The 19,578-nt window shown below is 52.4% G+C and overlaps 1 protein-coding gene across 1 annotated transcript in view; it reads right to left on the bottom strand.

Moving 5' to 3' along the window:
• plxna4 (plexin A4) overlaps positions 1 to 19,578 on the bottom strand; it is a 689,385-nt gene that overhangs the window by 225,838 nt on the left and 443,969 nt on the right. Inside the window, exon 6 of the mRNA XM_078235826.1 lies at positions 11,057 to 11,180. Within this exon, the coding sequence (XP_078091952.1) occupies positions 11,057 to 11,180 (124 nt within the window). The remainder of the gene's footprint in view (positions 1 to 11,056; positions 11,181 to 19,578) is intronic.

The raw sequence follows: 19,578 nt of genomic DNA, 5'->3' as shown, positions 1-19,578 counted from the left end.
ACAACAAACCGCCAAACGAGATCCATGCTCGACACCTTCTAGCCACTCGACGGCGGCAGCCCAGCGAAACGACAGGACAGTACCTGCGTGAACTTCAGCAGCTAGCCAGAGCCTGCAACTGCAAACCAGTGTCGGCGGCCCAGTATATGAACGACTTGATCTGAGATGCGTTCGTGGCGGGAATCGCCTCGTCGTATATTCGCCTTCGGCTGCTAGAGCAAGATAATCTAGACCTCGCTAAGACAGTAGAAATGGCTGACGCTATGGAAACGGCCTCCAGAAGTCTAGAAACGTACCCCACCGACCACGTGGGAACATCGTGGCAAGTCCAGCCACCGACTCAACTTTACCCAGCGGCTCCGAAAAACTGCGCGATTGTGTTTCCAACCTCGGACCTGATGACGGCGGCAGCTCCAGGAGGCCCACGGTGTTACTTCTGTGGATGGGCGAAACACCCTCGGCAGCGATGTCCAGCTAGAATGGTATTGTGCTCCGCGTGTGGAAAGAAAGGGCATTATGCCAAAGTCTGCAGGACCAAACCACTCTCCAAACATAGCAGCGCGGCATGTGATTCTCCAGAGCCTGTCTCCTTGTCTCCAGCTTCTTCGAGGTCTTCCACCACGTGCGAATCCAGAGCGCCGCCATTCCTGATGACGGAGAAGCAAGACACGTGCGACCTGCAGAGGCCATCACTTTTAGCGCCACCGACCACGTGCGATCCATGGGCGCAGCCATTTTGGTCGGCACCGACCGCAAACGACCAGCAGGGGTCATCACCATCAACCATCTCAGCTGCCTGCAGTTGCACCCAAGACCCAACGGTGGCGTCAATCATCCTGGACCAGGCCAAGCCTCACAGACTCGACAAGTCCATGATGGGCATAGAGGTAAATGGACGCCAAATTCATTGTTTGTTTGACAGCGGGAGCATGGAGAGTTTCATTCACCCTGACACCGTGAAACGGTGCGGTCTCCAAGTACGGACTGTCAGACAGACAATTTCGATGGCGTCGAGGTCCCGGTCTGTTACCGTGCTAGGGAGCTGCGTGGTCAACCTAATGGTGCGGGGCACAGTTTACGAGAACTTCAGGCTCCTTGTGTTACCGCACCTTTGCGCTCCGATACTCCTGGGACTAGACTTTATGGTCCACCTGAGGAGTGTAACCCTGCAGTACGATGGGCCACTCCCTCCACTTTCAGTGGGAGCACAGCAGCCTCCAAATAGCCCAGCGCGCTCCAGGTGTAGCCTCTCGACACTCAGAATCACCGCACCATCTTTATTCGAGAATCTCGTGCCAGGCTGCAAGCCCATCGCAACCAAGAGCAGGCGTTACAGCGCTGAGGATCGGATCTTTATTCGATCTGAAGTTCAGCGGCTCCTCAGGGAAGGGATCATCCAACCTAGAACTAGTCCATGGAGAGCGCAAGTAGTGGTGGTTAAAACTGGAAACAAACCCCGGATGGTCATAGACTATAGTCAGACCATTAATAGATATACGCAGCTGTAAGCGTATCGTCTCCCGCGCATATCTGACATGGTCAACCAGATTGCGCAGTACCGGGTGTTCTCCACCATTGACTTGAAGTCAGCTTACCACCAGCTCCCCATTCGCCCAGAGGACTGAAAATACACGGCCTTTGAGGCGGATGGTCGTCTTTATCACTTTTTAAGGGTTCCCTTTGGCGTCACGAATGGGGTCTCGGTCTTCCAGCGTGCAATGGACCGAATGGTGGACCAGAACGGGCTGCGGGCTACCTTCCCGTACCTGGATAACATCACTATCTGAGGCCATGACCAGCAGGACCACGATGCCAACCTCCTTAGATTTTTACGCACTGCGTCTCGCCTGAATCTGACCTACAACAGGGAGAAGTGCGTATTTCGCAAGCGCCGCCTACGGATACGTAGTGGTAAACAGGGTCCTTGGCCCTGATCCAGACCGTATGCGTCCCCTCCTTGAACTTCCCCTGCCCACTAGCATCAAAGCACTGAGAAGATGCTTAGGCTTCTTTTCATACTATGCACAGTGGGTTCCCAATTATGCGGACAAAGCCCGTCCGCTCATAAAGTCTACCTCCTTTCCCCTAGCAACAGAGGCTCGCTTAGCCTTTGAAGGGATAAAAGCCGACATCGCGAAAGCCACGATGCACGCTGTTGATGAATCCATCCCCCTTCAGGTGGAGAGTGATGCATCTGATTTCGCCCTGACCGCCACACTTAACCAGGCGGGCAGGCCCGTCGCCTTTTTCTCTCGGACCCTCCAAGGCCCTGAAATTCGGCACTCTGTGCTGGAAAAGGAGGGCCAGGCCATTGTGGAGGCCGTTCGGTATTGGCACCATTACTTGGCGGGAAAACGATTCACCCTGCTCACGGACCAGCGGTCCGTGGCGTTCATGTTCAACAACACGTTACGGGCTAAGATCAAAAATGATAAAATCTTGAGGTGGAGAATCGAACTCTCCACCTACAACTATGATATCATGTACCGTCCAGGGAAGCTCAATGAGCCCTCAGACGCCCTGTCACGTGGAACATGTGCAAGTGTGCAGGAGAATCGATTACAGGCACTCCACAATGACCTCTGCCATCCGGGGGTCACTCGGCTCTTCCATTTCGTAAAGGCCCGGAATCTACCCGACTCAGTGGAGGATGTCAGGTCCATAACCCGAAGCTGCCAGGTGTGTGCTGAATGCAAACCGCACTTCTACCGACCTGACAGGGCACACCTCATTAAGGCCACTCGCCCTTTTGAAAGACTGAGTGTGGACTTCAAGGACCCCCTTCCTTTGACAGATCGGAACGTGTACTTCCTCAATGTGATTGACGAGTACTCACGATTCTCTTTTGTCATTCCCTGTTCTGATACGACCGCTGCCACGGTTATCAAAGCATTACGGGATCTTTTCACCCTGTTCGGTTACCCCAGCTATATCCACAGTGATAGGGGCTCGTCATTCATGAGTGACGACTTGAGGCAATACCTGCTCTCAAAAGTGATTGCCTCAAGTAGAACTGCGAGTTACAACCCTAGGGGTAACGGACAGGTTGAACGAGAAAATGCTACAGTCTGGAAGGCTGTCTTACTGGTGTTGAGGTCTAAAGGTCTTCCAGTCTCCCGTTGGCAAGAGGTACTCTCTGATGCGCTCCATTCTATCCGCTCACTCCTGTGTACGGCAACCAACGCTACTCCACATGAGAGGATGTTTTCCTTCCCTAGGAAGTCTTCCTCTGGGACCTCATTACCATCTTGGTTGACGTACTCAGGACCTGTCCTCCTGCGGCGGCATGTTAGGACCCGCAAGTCTGACCCTTTGGTTGAACAGGTCCATCTCCTCCACGCCAACCCTCAATATGCCTATGTGGCATATCCTGACGGGCGAGAGGACACGGTCTCTATTAGAGATCTGGCGCCTGCAGGGGACTTGGAAACCCCAGTCGCTCCCACACCCCTAGTTAGGGACCCCCTGACCCTTATCCCCCCTCCTGACGCGGCGCGGGCAGTATCGGGACCACCACTTAATCCTCTTACTCCCGTGTACAGCTTGCCTGAGTCCAGGAGATTGTCGCCACCTCGAGGCGTGCTCGAGTCCAGCAGATTGTCGCCACCTCGTGGTCCACCTGTCCGTGAGGAACTGGAGGAGTCACTGGACACCGCCTTGGAGAGAAGGTCACCACGGTCACCAGAACCGGCGTTACCGCCAGTGTTGAGGAGGTCGCAGAGACGGTGCGGTCCTCCAATACGACTGAACTTGTGAATATATGAACAGTTGTTCTGTTTTTTTTTGCCCCGCCGGCCTTTGTTTTTAAAGGAGGGGTGAATGTGGTGAACCATAGTTGGTTACCACTATGAGTGCTGAGCCATGGATGGCCAGCACTATGGGGGTTTGTAGAGATGTTACTGTTGTCACTGTTGGGGTTAGGGTTGGGCTGTTCTACCTGTTGATATTGTTCTGTGGTACACTCCAGTTGGCTCCGCCTACCTGGAGGAGTATAAAGGTCACTGCACTGCCTGGTGAACCTTTAGTCTGGGATTGTATTGTATATAGTGTGCTCCATTCTTGTTAGTAATAAAAGCCTTTATTTCCCGGGTACGATCTAGCCTCCCGAGTGATTTAATCGCGCATCAATTACTGACAAGAATGGAGCACACTATATACAATACAATCCCAGACTAAAGGGTCACCAGGCAGTGCAGTGACCTTTATACTCCTCCAGGTAGGCGGAGCCAACTGGAGTGTACCACAGAACAATATCAACAGGTAGAACAGCCCAACCCTAACCCCAACAGTGACAACAGTAACATATCTACAAGTACCCATAGTGCTGACCATCTATGGTTCAGTACTCATAGTGGTAACCAACTATGGTTCACCACATTCACCCCTCCTTTAAAACAAAGGCCGGCGGGGCAAAAAAAAAACAGAACAACTGTTCATATATTCACAAGTTCAGTCGTATTGGAGGACCGCACCATCTCTGCGACCTCCTCAACACTGGCGGTAACGCCGGTTCTGGTGACCGTGGTGACCTTCTCTCCAAGGCGGTGTCCAGTGACTCCTCCAGTTCCTCACGGACAGGTGGACCACGAGGTGGCAACAATCTGCTGGACTCGAGCACGCCTCGAGGTGGCGACAATCTCCTGGACTCAGGCAAGCTGTACACGGGAGTAAGAGGATTAAGTGGTGGTCCCAATACTGCCCGCGCCGTGTCAGGAGGGGAGATAAAGGTCAAGGGGTCCCTAACTAATAGAGACCGTGTCCTCGCGCCCATCAGGATATGCCACATGGACATATTGAAGGTTGACGTGGAGGAGATGGACCTGTTCAACCAAAGGGTCGGACTTGCGGGTCCTAACATGCCGCCGCAGGAGGACAGGTCCTGAGTACATCAACCAAGACGGCATTGAGGTCCCAGAGGAAGACTTCCTAGGGAAGGAAAACATCCTCTCATGTGGAGTAGCGTTGGTTGCCGTACACAGGAGGGACCGGATGGAATAGAGCGCATCAGAGAGTACCTCTTGCCAACGGGAGACTGGAAGACCTTTAGACCTCAACACCAGTAAGACAGCCTTCCAGACTGTAGCATTTTCTCTTTCAACCTGTCCGTTACCCCTGGGGTTGTAACTCGTAGTTCTACTTGAGGCAATCCCTTTTGAGAGCAGGTATTGCCTCAAGTCGTCACTCATGAATGACGAGCCCCTATCACTGTGGATATAGCTGGGGTAACCGAACAGGGTGAAAAGATCCCATAATGCTTTGATAACCGTGGCAGCGGTCATGTCTGAACAGGGAATGGCAAAAGGGAATCGTGAGTACTCGTCAATCACGTTGAGGAAGTACACATTCCGATCTGTCGAAGGAAGGGGGCCCTTGAAGTCCACACTCAGTCTTTCAAAAGGGCGAGTGGCCTTAATGAGGTGTGCCCTGTCAGGTCGGTAGAAGTGCGGTTTGCATTCAGCACATACCTGGCAGCTTCGGGTTATGGACCTGACATCATCCACTGAGTAGGGTAGATTCCGGGCCTTTACGAAATGGAAGAGCCGAGTGATCCCCGGATGGCAGAGATCATTGTGGAGGGCCTGTAATCGATTCTCCTGCACACTTGCACATGTTCCACGCAACAGGGCATCCGGGGGCTCATTGAGCTTCCCCGTCCGGTACATGTATCATAGTTGTAGGTGGAGAGTTCGATTCTCCACCTCAATATTTTATCATTTTTGATCTTACCCCGTAACGTGTTGTTGAACATGAACGCCACGGACCGCTGGTCCGTGAGCAGGGTGAATCGTTTTCCCGCCAAGTAATGGCGCCAATGCCGGACGGCCTCCACAATGGCCTGAGCCTCTTTTCCACCGTGGAGTGCCGAATTTCAGGGCCTTGGAGGGTGCGAGAGAAAAAGGCGACGGGCCTGCCCGCCTGGTTAAGTGTGGCGGCCAGGGCGAAATCAGATGCATCACTCTCCACCTGAAAGGGGATGGACTCATCAACAGCGTGCATCGTGGCTTTCGCGATGTCGGCTTTTATCCCTTCAAAGGCTAAGCGAGCCTCTGCTGCTAGGGGAAAAGAGGTAGACTTTATGAGCGGACGGGCTTTGTCCGCATAATTGGGAACCCACTGTGCATAGTATGAAAAGAAGCCTAAGCATCTTCTCAGTGCTTTGATACTAGTGGGCAGGGGAAGTTCAAGGAGGCATACGGTCTGGATCAGGGCCAAGGACCCCGTTTACCACCACGTATCCAAGAATTGCTAGGCGGCGCTTGCTAAATACGCACTTCTCCCTGTTGTAGGTCAGATTCAGGCGAGACGCAGTGCGTAAATATCTAAGGAGATTGGCATCGTGGTCCTGCTGGTCATGGCCGCAGATAGTGACGTTATCCAGGTACGGGAAGGTAGCCCGCAGCCCGTTCTGGTCCACCATTCGGTCCATTGCACGCTGGAAGACCGAGACCCCATTCGTGACACCAAAGGGAACCCTTAAAAAGTGATAAAGACGACCATCCGCCTCAAAGGCCGTGTATTTCCGGTCCTCTGGGCGAATGGGGAGCTGGTGGTAAGCTGACTTCAAGTCAATGGTGGAGAACACCCGGTACTGCGCAATCTGGTTGACCATGTCAGATATGCGCGGGAGAGGATACGCATCCAGCTGCGTGTATCTATTAATGGTCTGACTATAGTCTATGACCATCCGGGGTTTGTCTCCAGTTTTAACCACCACGACTTGCGCTCTCCATGGACTAGTGCTAGGTTGAATGATCCCTTCCCTGAGGAGCCGCTGAACTTCAGATCGAATAAAGATCCGATCCTCAGCGCTGTAACGCCTGCTCTTAGTTGCGATGGGCTTGCAGCCTGGCCCAGGATGATTGACGCCACCGTTGGGTCTCGAGTGCAACTGCAGGCAGCTGAGATGGTTGATGATGATGACCCCTGCTGGTCGTCTGCGGTCGGTGCTGACCAAAATGGCTGCGCCCATGGATCGCACGTGGTCGGTGGCGCTAAAAGTGGCGGCTCCAGCAGGTCGCACGTGTCTTGCGTCTTCGTCGTCAGGAATGGCGGCGCTCTGGAATCGCATGTGGTGGAAGACCTCGAAGAAGCTGGAGACAAGGAGACAGGCTCTGGAGAATCACACGCCGCACTGCTATGCTTGGAGGGTGGTTTGGCCCTGCAGACTTTGGCATAATGCCCTTTTTTCCCACACGCGGGGCAAAATACCGTTCTAGCTGGACATCGCTGCCGAGGGTGTTTCGCCAATCCACAGAAATAGCACCGCAGGCCTCCTGGAGCTGCCGCCGCCGTCAGGTCCGAGGTTGAAAGCATGATCGCGCAGTTTTTCGGAGCCGCTGGGTAAAGTTGAGTCGGTGGCTGTACTTGCCACGATGTTCCCACGTGATCGGTGGGGTAAGTTTCTAGACTTCTGGAGGCCATTTCCATCGTGTCAGCCAATTCCACCGTCTTAGCGAGGTCTAGGTTACCTTGCTCTAGCAGCCGAAGGCGAATATACGATGAGCCGATTCCCGCCACGAATGCATCTCGGATCAAGTCGTTCGTATACTGGGCTGCCGACACTGGCTTGCAGTTGCAGGCTCTGGCTAGCTGCTGAAGTTCACGCAGGTACTGTCCTGTCGTTTCGCTGGGCTGCCGCCGTCGAGTGGCTAGAAGGTGTCGAGCATGGATCTCGTTTGGCGGTTTGTTGTACAGTTTCTTAAGTAGTTCGATGGCCCCTTTGTAGTCTTGGGCATCGCGGATTGATGAGTATACGGTGTCGCTTACCCTCGCGTGGAGGACCCGCAGTCTATCGGCGTCGTTTTGAATGGCTGTTGAGGCATCGATGTAGTCTTGAAAACACTTTAACCAATGGTCGAAAGTGTTCGACGCTCCTGCCGCACGTGGATCTAAAGTAAGCCGATCGGGTTTCAACACTTGCTCCATGGTTTTTTTTTACCAAAATTTTGTTAGTAATAAAATTGATGCGCGATTAAATCACTCGGGAGGCTAGATCGTACCCGGGAAATAAAGGCTTTTATTACTAACAAGAATGAAGCACACTATATACAATACAATCCCAGACTAAAGGGTCACCAGGCAGGGCAGTGACCTTTATACTTCCCCAGGTAGGCGGAGCCAACTGGAGTGTACCACAGAACAATATCAACAGGTAGAACAGCCCAACCCTAACCCCAACAGTGACAACAGTAACATCTCTACAAGTACCCATAGTGCTGACCATCTATGGTTCAGTACTCATAGTGGTAACCAACCATGGTTCACCACAGAGGGAAGGAGGGGAGAGGGAAGGAGGGGAGAGGGAAGGAGGGGAGAGGGAGGGAGGGGAGAGGGAGGGAGGGGAGAGGGAGGGAGGGGAGAGGGAGGGAGGGCAGAGGGAGGGGAGAGGGAGGGAGGGGAGAGGGAGGGGAGAGGGGGAGGGGAGAGGGAGGGAGGGCAGAGGGAGGGGAGAGGGAGGGAGGGGAGAGGGAGGGGAGAGGGGAGGGGAGAGGGAGGGAGAGGAGAGGGAGGGAGGGCGGGGGGAGGGAGGGAGGGGAGAGGGAGGGAGGGGAGAGGGAGGGGAGAGGGAGGGAGGGGAGAGGGAGGGAGGGAGGGAGGAGAGAGGGAGGGAGGGAGGGGAGAGGGAGGGAGGGGAGAGCGAGGGAGGGAGGGAGTGGAGAGCGAGGGAGGGGAGAGCGAGGGAGGGAGGGGAGAGGGAGGGAGGGGAGAGGGAGGGAGGCAGGGAAGAGGGGGCAGTGGAGGGGGAGAGGGGGAGGGAGAGGTGGAGGGAGGGGAGAGAGGGGGAGGGAGGGGAGAGAGGGGGAGGGAGGGGAGAGAGGGGGAGGGAGAGAGGGGGAGGGAGGGGAGAGAGGGGGAGGGAGGGGAGAGAGGGGGAGGGAGGGGAGAGAGGGGGAGGGAGGGGAGAGAGGGGGAGGGAGGGGAGAGAGGGGGAGGGCGGGGAGAGAGGGGGAGGGAGGGGAGAGAGGGGGAGGGAGTGGAGAGAGGGGGAGGGAGTGGAGAGAGGGGGAGGGAGGGGAGGGAGGGGAGAGAGGGGGAGGGAGGGGAGAGAGGGGAGGGAGGGGGGAGGGAGGGGAGAGGGGGGAAGGGAGGAGAGAGGGAGGGAGGGGAGAGGGAGGGAAGGAGGGGAGAGGGAGGGAAGGAGGGGAGAGGGAGGAAGGAGGGGAGAGGGAGGGAAGGAGGGGAGAGGGAGGGGAGAGGGAGGGAAGGAGGGGAGAGGGAGGGAAGGAGGGGAGAGGGAGGGAGGGGAGAGAGGGGGAGGGAGGGGAGAGAGGGGGAGGGAGGGGAGAGAGGGGGAGGGAGGGGAGAGAGGGGGAGGGCGGGGAGAGAGGGGGAGGGAGGGGAGAGAGGGGGAGGGAGGGGAGAGGAAGGGAGGGAGGGGAGAGGGAGGGAGGGAGGGGAGAGGGAGGGAGGGAGGGGAGAGGGAGGGAGGGAGGGAGGGGAGAGGGAGGGATGGAGGGGAGAGGGAGGGAAGGAGGGGAGGGGGAGGGAGGGGTGAGGGAGGGAGGGAGGAGAGAGAGAGGGAGGGAGGGGAGGGAGAGGGAGGGGAGGGAGAGGGAGGGGAGGGAGAGGGAGGGGAGGGGAAGGGAGGGAGGGGAAGGGAGGGGGGGAGGTCGGGGAGAGGGAGGGATGGAGGGGAGAGGGAGGGAAGGAGGGGAGGGGGAGGGAGGGGTGAGGGAGGGAGGGAGGAGAGAGAGAGGGAGGGAGGGGAGGGAGAGGGAGGGGAGGGAGAGGGAGTGGAGGGAGAGGGAGGGGAGGGGAAGGGAGGGAGGGGAAGGGAGGGAGGGAACGAGGGGAGAGGGAGGGAGGGAGGGGAGAGGGAGGGAGGGAGGGAGGGAGGGAGGGGAGAGGGAGGGAGGGAGGGGAGAGGGAGGGAGGGAGGGGAGAGGGAGGGAGGGGAGAGGGAGGGAGGGGAGAGGGAGGGAGGGAGGGAGGGGGAGGGAGGGAGGGGGAGGGAGGGGGAGGGAGGGAGGAGAGAGGGAGGGGGGGAGAGAGAGGGGTGACAGAGTCAGGGGAGAAATGATTCAGTGAAAAGGGGAAAAAGTTCCATCTGCTGTCGGGCAACATAAAGGATACCATGGCCTGACTTAAGAAGAACATAGGAATTATCCAGCCTGTCCTGAGGCTGGGGTGGCCATTTCCAAATCTCCAAAAAGGAGGACAAAGATGGCCACTGCGCGTGCGCACCGCTGCATATCGCATCCATTTAAGATGGCGGCCGTTAACACGGAGCTGAACATTGGAGCTGTGGCCTGGCTCGGTGCCAACATGACATCGGGAAACTCTTTTTCGGGGTTTGGGCTTGTACAACATGCTTATAAAGCCTTCCTCATCACCCTCCAGATTCATCGCTCCCTGATCTCCGCCATTTTTCTCTTACCATTTGTCAATACGAGAAATAAACCCTGACCTGCCTCCCCATGACTCGCACTGCACAGCTCCGCCTTCCCTCATTCGATCCGATTGGCAGTCCCACTCCTCTTCCTATTGGCCCGGTGCTGCCGTCGATCAGTACCCGGGCATTGTGACCCAAAAACGGAGGACAAATTAACGTCCGGCTCGAGGTGGCGCCGGACGGAGGACAGAGTGCTCAAAAGCCGGACTGTCCGGCCTAAAGCTGGACGTCTGGCTTCCCTACCTCAGGCCAACATTTATCCTTTAACCAACACCTCGACAGAGTATGTGGTGACAACCACATTGCTGTTTGTGGGAATTTGCTGTTCTGCCATATTCCCTGCATTACAACAGTGAGTTACTCTTCAAGGAAGATAGTCAAGCACTTTGGGATCAGTGTTCTGACTGCCGCTGAAAAGCTTCCATTCTGTTTGCAATTCCTGACACCAGGCACCATCCGAGTGAATCCGCATTGGAAACACTCCCTCGCCCCAACACCACTCCTGCTCCTAAAACAACAAAGTCCACCCGCCCAACCCCCATCACCTCAAACCCGCCACACATTTCGGAAACATTTTTCCAAGGAATACAGTAAAGGCGGAGCATTAAAGAAAGGAGCTCTTTCCGATTCCCTCAGGAATGGCAGAGGGAGTGGGGAACTCACCGGAACGCGGTACTGTGACACGGAGATGTTGCTCGGGCTGACGGTGAGACTGACGCACTGCTTGATGTCGGACGCAAACCTCCGGAGTTCAGTGTGACGCTTGCATTTATCTTTCCGTGTGCACCTGAAACAAAGAGAGGCCCAGGTGAGAGAACTGGGATTGAGTCAGGGAAGCTAGCAGATCACGCGCCCGAGCCCACATCCATCCCAAGTTCGGGAATCCACAGTCAGCCTCGAACCCTGTGTTATACAGCGAGGAAAGCAATGAGGTCGAATTCATGGGACCATCACGATAAAGTAACACCCATTGGCCAAGGCAAACCCCTTCTCTCGAGAGTCAACCTCGGTTCATCAAACTTGTTGTAATAAAGAAAGCAAAACCTTCTCTTACATTGCACATTGATCAAATCTCTCAACAACAGTAACGTACATTTATATAGCCCCTTTAATCAGGTCAAATGCCCCATTGTTACACTGGACTATTAGCAAACAAAACTTGACACCAAGACACGCAGGAGATGTTAAAGCAAAGATTAGTCAGAGGTGGGTTTTAAGAAAAAGCTTAAAGGAGAAACATGGGTGGCACAGTGGTTAGCATTGCTGCATCACAGTGCCAGAGACCCAGGTTCAATTCCCGCCTCGGGTGATTGTCTGTGTGGAGTTCGCACATTCTCCCCGTGTCTGCGTGGGTTTCCTCCGGGTGCTCTGGTTTCCTCTCATACTCCAAAGATGTGCGGGTTAGGTTGATTGGCCATGCTAAATTGCCCCTAGTGTCAGGGGAATTAGCAGGGTAAATATGTGGGGTTACAGGGATGGGGCCTGGGTGGGATTGTGGTCAGTGCAGGCTCGATGGGCCGAATGGCCTCCTTCTGCACTGTAGGGATTGTATGATGAGGGAGAGAGGTGGAGAGTGTTAGGCTGGGAATTCCTGGGATGAGGAAGGGGCAAAGAGACCGGCATTCCCATTCCCAGATGAAGGGTGATAGGGATTTGGGAATCTCTTCTGCAAATGATACTCGGCGCAAGATCAATTGTTCCTTTGAAATTTGTGATTGATAGGCTTTTGTTCACCCAAAGTATTAAGGGATTTGGGGCAAAGGCAGGTATGTGGAATTAGGCCGCAGATCAGCCATTTCTTTCAGTGAATGGCGGTGGAACATGTCAGCGGTGTTAACCAGGCGGCAAGGTGGCACAGTGGTTAGCACTGCTGCCTCAGCGCCAGGGACCCGGGTTCAATTCCCAGCTTGGGTGACTGTCTGTGTGGAGTTTGCACGTTCTCCCCGTGTCTGCGTGGGTTTACTCCGGGTGCTCCGGTTTCTTCCCACAGTCCAAATATGCGCGGGCTAGGTGGATTGGCCATGCTAAATTGCCCCTTAGTGTCAGGGGGTCTAGCTAGGGTAAATGCATGGGGTTATGGGGATAGGGCCTGGGTGGGATTGTGGTCGGTGCAGACTCAAGGGGCCGAATGGCCTCCTTCTGCACTGTAGGGATTCTATGATTCTAAATAGTCGGCGACTAGTTTGATTAGTCACAAACACTATGATCACTGCGCAATCTACCTGCGCAATTGCTGTAGGAGTCTGTGCTCTTGAAGTCTACTGGAGGATGGAGCAACAGCATTCTGAAGGAGAGAGGGAAAATCTGACTGGGGAAGGAAGGAGGAGAAAGAAAATGTTGCTTTAGTTCCAGAGACACAAGTCTTTGAAAACCAGAGGGACCCATCACACGAGTGTCAGCATCTAAAGAAAAGGATTCCGAGGTGGAGAATTCTCCTGGGTGCAGTAAAAAGTACATTTGTACCACCATTAGCCTATCTCCACAATACAATCAGGGAGACAAAATTCCTTTTTAAGTGAAACTACTTTCCCATTATCACTGCATGAGGGAATCTAATCTTGATTGAACGCAGTGCTGGCGTACTGTGTATGAGCCTTTTACTCTCGCACTGCCTATCAGATCCACCTCATTGGTTTCAGTTGCATCTGGCAAGGTGTTGGATCCAGGCTGAGGGGACACTACCATCCTGTTTGACGGGGAAGGGAAAGGGTGAATTCTTTCTAAGTCTTACACAGGCACGGTGGCACAGTGGTTAGCACTGCTGCCTCACAGCGCCAGAGATCTGGGTTGGGTCACTGTCTGTGTGGAGTATGCACGTTCTCCCCGTGCCTGCGTGGGTTTTCATCCGGGTGCTCCGGTTTCCTCCCACAGTCTGAAAGATGTGCTGGTTAGGTGCATTGGCCGTGCTAAATTCTCCCTCCGTGTACCCGAACAGGCGCCAGAGTGTGGCGACGAGGGGATTTCCACAGTAACTTCATTACAGTGTTAATATAAGCCTACTTGTGACACTAATAAATAAACTTTAAGACCAGTGAGATTGTCTTTGACCCTTCCTTCTTCCGTTTGACAAGGACAAAACTAGCCGCAGGGGTGACAATTCCGCAAGCATTCCACTTCCTCAGCCAAGTGACAGCCCCTCAGGAGAAAGAAAGAGTCAACTTGCATTTGTATAGCACCTTTCCTGACCTTCATGGGGCAAGGGGTCCCAAAGTGCCTTAGAGCTAACAAAATACTTTGGTAAGGTCGGGAAAGACGAGACAGAGTGCGGTGAGGACTTTGTGAGGGAAGAGCTTCAATGGATATGAAGAAAAGACGGGTTGATGAAGTTGAAGAGCAGGTCGGCCTTGGAGGAACTGAATGGTGGGGCAGGTATCGAATGCCAACTCCTGTTCCCACTAACTCCTGCGGGCAGGACACCTTTCAAACACATAGGCCAGAATTGTGCCATCACGCCCGGTGCGGGAATCGGAGTGGGCAGGAAGGGAGTGCGGGGTGCGGTGGGGCAGGGGAGGGCGGGGGGAGTGGGGGCGGGGGGGTGGTGGGGGGCACCGGACCATGGAAAGGTCTGTTGACCTCAGGCGGGATTTTCCGGTTTCGGGGCGAGCGAGGCTGGAAAATCCCACCCACACAATCCAGATCTTGCTTGTAATCTTCGGGGTCCACACTGGTCCAAGTCACCTCATTGTCACCAAAAATATAATTCTCTCCACCTCTGCTGGGTTTGAGGGTCACATTGATGGGCGAACATTAAGAATACTCATTACCATGAATGTCCATGGTAATGAGCACGACCGGAGTAGCATTGAGGGCTGCAGTAGAAATCGCCTGATTCAGAACATAGAACATAGAACATAGAACATTACAGCGCAGAACAGGCCCTTCGGCCCACGATGTTGCACCGACCAGTTAAAATAAAAAAAAAAACTGTGACCCTCCAACCTAAACCAATTTCTTTTCGTCCATGAACCTATCTACGGATCTCTTAAACGCCCCCAAACTAGGCGCATTTACTACTGATGCTGGCAGGGCATTCCAATCCCTCACCACCCTCTGGGTAAAGAACCTACCCCTGACATCGGTTCTATAACTACCCCCCCTCAATTTAAAGCCATGCCCCCTCGTGCTGGATTTCTCCATCAGAGGAAAAAGGCTATCACTATCCACCCTATCTAAACCTCTAATCATCTTATATGTTTCAATAAGATCCCCTCTTAGCCGCCGCCTTTCCAGCGAAAACAATCCCAAATCCCTCAGCCTCTCCTCATAGGATCTCCCCTCCATACCAGGCAACATCCTGGTAAACCTCCTCTGCACCCTCTCCAAAGCCTCCACATCCTTCCTGTAATGTGGGGACCAGAACTGCACACAGTACTCCAAGTGCGGCCGCACCAGAGTTGTGTACAGTTGCAACATAACGCTACGACTCCTAAATTCAATCCCCCTACCAATAAACGCCAAGACACCATATGCCTTCTTAACAACCTTATCTACTTGATTCCCAACTTTCAGCAGAACAGCAATGTTAACACAGCATTCTCACCCAGGTTGTTCAAAAGGGGCGAGCGAGAGAGAGGGAGAGACAACGCCAACAAAACAGAGAGAAAAGCCTAAAGAAAGAGTGATTTTTTTAAAAATCAGTTAAGCGAGGGGTGAGAGAGAGGCAGACAAAAAAGGAGGAAGGGGAAGTTAATAAAGCTTTTAAACATTTCCCTGATGACTGTTTTGTGCAGGTTGGAATTTGCCAAAATGGTGCCAGGTTTGAAGGGTTTCAGTTCTGCAGAGACATTGGGCTGTTCTCCTCAGAGGAACAAATGCTTTGTCTGCATAGTGCGCAAGGAACAATACTTTTCACTGTATACTAATACATGTGATAATAATGAATCAAATCAAAAATCAAAAAAGCTGAGGAAGGGGGTACATTAAGCTTTTCAAAATGGTGGAGTTTTCATAGAGAACCTCAGGAAAATCTGTTTCCTGTAGCAGAGAGTTGGTAACCAGCGGACACAGGACTTAAGATAATTGGCATAACATTCATAACTGGGCATCACGGTGGCACAGTGGTTAGCACTGCTGCCTCACAGCGGCAGGGACCCGGGTTCAATTCCGGCCTCGGGTCACTTTCTGTGTGGAGTTTGCACGTTTTCCCCGTATCCCTGTGGCTTTCCTCCGGGTGCTCCGGTTTCCTCCCACAGTCCGAAAGATGTGCGGGTTAGGTTGATTGGTCATGCTAAATTGACCCTAGTGTCAGGGAGATTAGCAGGGTAAACATGTGGGTTTACGGGAAATAGGCCTGGGTTGGAATTATGATCAGTGCAGACCCAATGGGCCGAATGGCCTCCTGTACTGTAGGGATTCTATGATTCAGAGGAAGAAGATGAGAACGTGGTTAAATAAAAATGATGTTCTTGTGATTGGAACCAAAAACAGAGAACGCTGGAAAATCTCGGCAGGTCTGACAGCATCTGTGGAGAGAGAGTAGAGCCAATGTTTCAAGTCTGGATGACCCTTTGTCAGAACTTTTGCCTTCTGATCGGGAATCTGTGTTTTTATTTGAGTTGCTACATTTTCCAGAGAGTGGCTTAAATGCTAGAGCTTGCTACTACACTTTTCTTTATTTTCAATTTTTTACTCCACTCTTCGAGTTACAACACCAATGTTCAGGATGGATCAGGTGGACACAAATCCATCTCCTTGCTTGCTCCAAAAACCAAATTCAAATTCCAATTGAATCCAATTCAAGGTCCCCCCAAGAGAGACAAACAAGATCCAAGCTGACAAGATAAAGTATTGCGTCCCATCTTGGGCTTGGTCCGACGCTTGATCTTAGCCAAAAGGCCAAGAAGCGATTGAGGCAAGGAATAATAGATATCTTTAACAGGAAGATCGATAAAGAAATGAGGGAGAAAGGAGGGTTAAGGTGCGATGATATAGGATGGGAGGAGGGTCGTGTAGAATGTAAGCAGCATCTCAAATCTGTTGGGCTGGATAGCTGAGCTGGTAAAACATTGGGCTTTTAATCTGAAGGCAGGGTTCAAGTCCCTGTTCGGATGCTGCTTTAAAATCAAAACTTTAAATGTCCCCTTTCACACAATCCCCATTGAATACATGCAAGTTTTTAGGTGTCCAGATCATCAACAACCTGTCCTGGTCCCTCCATGCCGACGCTATAATTAAGAAAGCCCACTAACACCTCTACTTTCTCAAGACTAAGGAAATTTGGCATGTCCACTACAACTCTCACCAACTTCTACAGATGCACCATAGAAAGCATTCTTTCTGGTTGTATCACAGCTTGGTATGGCTCCTGCTCTGTCCAAGACCGCAAGAAACTACAAAGAGTTGTGAATGTAGCCCAATCCATCACGTAAACCAGCCTCCCATCCATTGACTCTGTCTACACTTCCTGCTGCCTCGGAAAGACAGCCAGCATAATTAAGGAACCCACGCACCACGGACATTCTCTCTTCCACCCTCTTCCGTCGGGAAAAAGATACAAAAGTCTGAGATCACGTACTAACTGACTCAAAAACACCTTCTTCCCTGATGCCATCAGACTTTTGAATAGACCTGCCACTCATTGAGAGCATATGAAGGCTGGGAAGGATTTGCAAACTGATTAACGCTATGAATCACCAAGCGGAAACTGATAGCCAAGTTCCGCACACATGAGGACGCACTCAACTGGGATCTTCGGTTCATGTCACACTATCTGTAGCCCCCACGACTTGCCTGGGCTTGCAAACTCTCACTAACTGTCCTGGCTTGAGACAATTCACACCTCTTTAACTTGTGCTTAACCCTCTCTCCACTCGCTTTGTCTGTACCTGTAAAGACTTAATTACTTGTTAAGACTCGTATTCCAACCATTATCTTGCAATTGAATCTGTGTCTATATATGCCCTGTTTGTGAACCAAATCCTGCACTCACCTGATGAAGGAGCAGCGCTCCGAAAGCTCGTGCTACCCCCAAGTAAACTTGTTGGACTTTAACCTGGTGTTGTGAGACTTCTTACTGTGTCCACCCCAGTCCACATCATCTCCACATCATAGTTTTCTAGCATTGGCTTGATGGGCCGAATGGCCTCTGTGCGGCAAATTACTCTAATTAGATAGTTCCTTCAAAGAGCTGTCACACACGCAATGGACCAAATGACCTCCCTCCATGCTTTACCTGCTATGATATCATACCCAGTGCAAGTGAGGTCCCTCTTGTCCTCTCCACCACCCCGATCACACTCACTCTCACCTCGTCAAGCAGATTCAGGAGATTGGGGCAGGAAAGTTGATGTCAGAACGGAGCCTTAACCGAGCCCTGACAAAGAACAGATACAGAGCTCTGCCTGCCCTGCCGAATTATCCCATCCATCAGTCAGCCAGTCGAGCAAGGTTTCACCACGTCTCACCGAGCAGCTCATCACCTGCCTTCTGTATAGATACCCTTAACCATTCAATAACATCCAGTAACCTCCCATCTGCCTCCTGAGGCTCCCTTCCATGGAGTGTGGCAAATCAACAGGGTCTGGGAAAGATTGGGGTTTTACACTGTAGAAATAACACAATAAACGGTGGGGGTTGGGGGGGGCGGTGGGGGGGATTTGTGCATCTTCAGTGGCAGGAGCTGTGATAGCAATCATGTGCTGGCTGACTTGTTGATAGATGGGTATAAAATGCATCTTTCATAGCCTCAAAACACCTCACAACCAACGAAATACCTTTTGAAGTGAGGTCACTATTATAGTGCAAGACGTGAATCCAAATCAGCGGGAGTGTAATAAGTTCCCACCAGGAATTCGGTACTTTTGAAGAAAAAGGATATTGATGAAATTTAGCAAATAATGGCAAGTCACAATGTCTCAGTGGGATGTGCCCATTAATTGGTGTATAGACAGTGATGGAAGTGAATGAGAGCCGTTATTTATTGACAGGTTAGATTAGTGAGGAATCAATATTCCCATAAAAGGCTTCCTGTCACAGCCAAATCAAACCTGAGGTACACCCGCTTCCTCAGATTAGAAGCACTGTGGTTTTCTGTCGAGGTTTAAGGAGGCTTCTGTATTGACCGTATCAATGCTGGCTTCCTCCCCCGGCATTATTCCACCTTCCTTACTGCCAGTCTCTGTAATCCCAGCTGACTAGGGGCATGAAGGCCCAGGTCCTGTGCAGGAGTAAGGTCCAACAATGCAAGGGCCCGGGCTTTTATGGAAAAACTTGCAGCGAGCAGCTACCAGGGTGGGCTCATGAGACTGGCTCAGTGTGGCCAAATGTGCGCCAAGGAGAGTTGGTGATTCTGATGGCATCCCGCAAAACACACGGTAAAAGTGGATGTGCAATGCTGCCAAAACCAGAACAAATCTGAAATCTGGTGGTTATATATTGCTGGCTGCTAGCCAATAGGGAGGGACCCAAGAATTATCATGGGCTGTCATTCAGCACCATATAGCACCGGACATATAACACCGTCATATCAGCTCCGTCATATCAGCTCCATCATATCAGCTCCGTCATATCAGCTCCGTCATATCAGCACCGTTATATCAGCTCCGTCATATCAGCTCCGTCATATCAGCTCCGTCATATCAGCACCGTCATATCAGCACCGTCATATCAGCTCCGTCATATCAGCTCTGTCATATCAGCACCGTCATATCAGCTCCGTCATATCAGCTCCATCATATCAGCTCCATCATATCAGCTCCATCATATCAGCACCGTCATATCAGCACTGTTATATCAGCTCCGTCATTTCAGCTCCGTCATTTCAGCTCCGTCATATCAGCACCGTCATTTCAGCTCCGTCATTTCAGCTCCGTCATATCAGCACTGTCATATCAGCACCGTCATATCAGCTACACCATATCAGCTCCGTCATATCAGCACCGTCATATCAGCACCGTCATATCAGCACCATTATATCAGCACTGGTTAGATCAGCATCGTCATATCAGCACCGTTATGTCAGCTCCGTTATATCAGCTCCGTTATATCAGCTCCGTTATAACAGCACTGTACGACTCCATCATATCAGCACCATACAGCACTATCATATCAGCACTGAACACCTTTGTCATATCAGCACTGTGCAACTCCATCATATCAGCACTGTCATATCAGCTCCGTAATATAAGCACTATACAACTCTGTCATACCAGCATTGTACAGCACCATCATGTCAACACTATCATATC

Source organism: Mustelus asterias, chromosome 19 (genome assembly GCF_964213995.1).
Source record: "Mustelus asterias chromosome 19, sMusAst1.hap1.1, whole genome shotgun sequence".
In the NCBI taxonomy this organism is placed as follows: Eukaryota; Metazoa; Chordata; class Chondrichthyes; order Carcharhiniformes; family Triakidae; genus Mustelus; species Mustelus asterias.
Note: the sequence above shows the minus strand (reverse complement) of the source record. Positions and strands in the feature narration are given on the sequence as shown.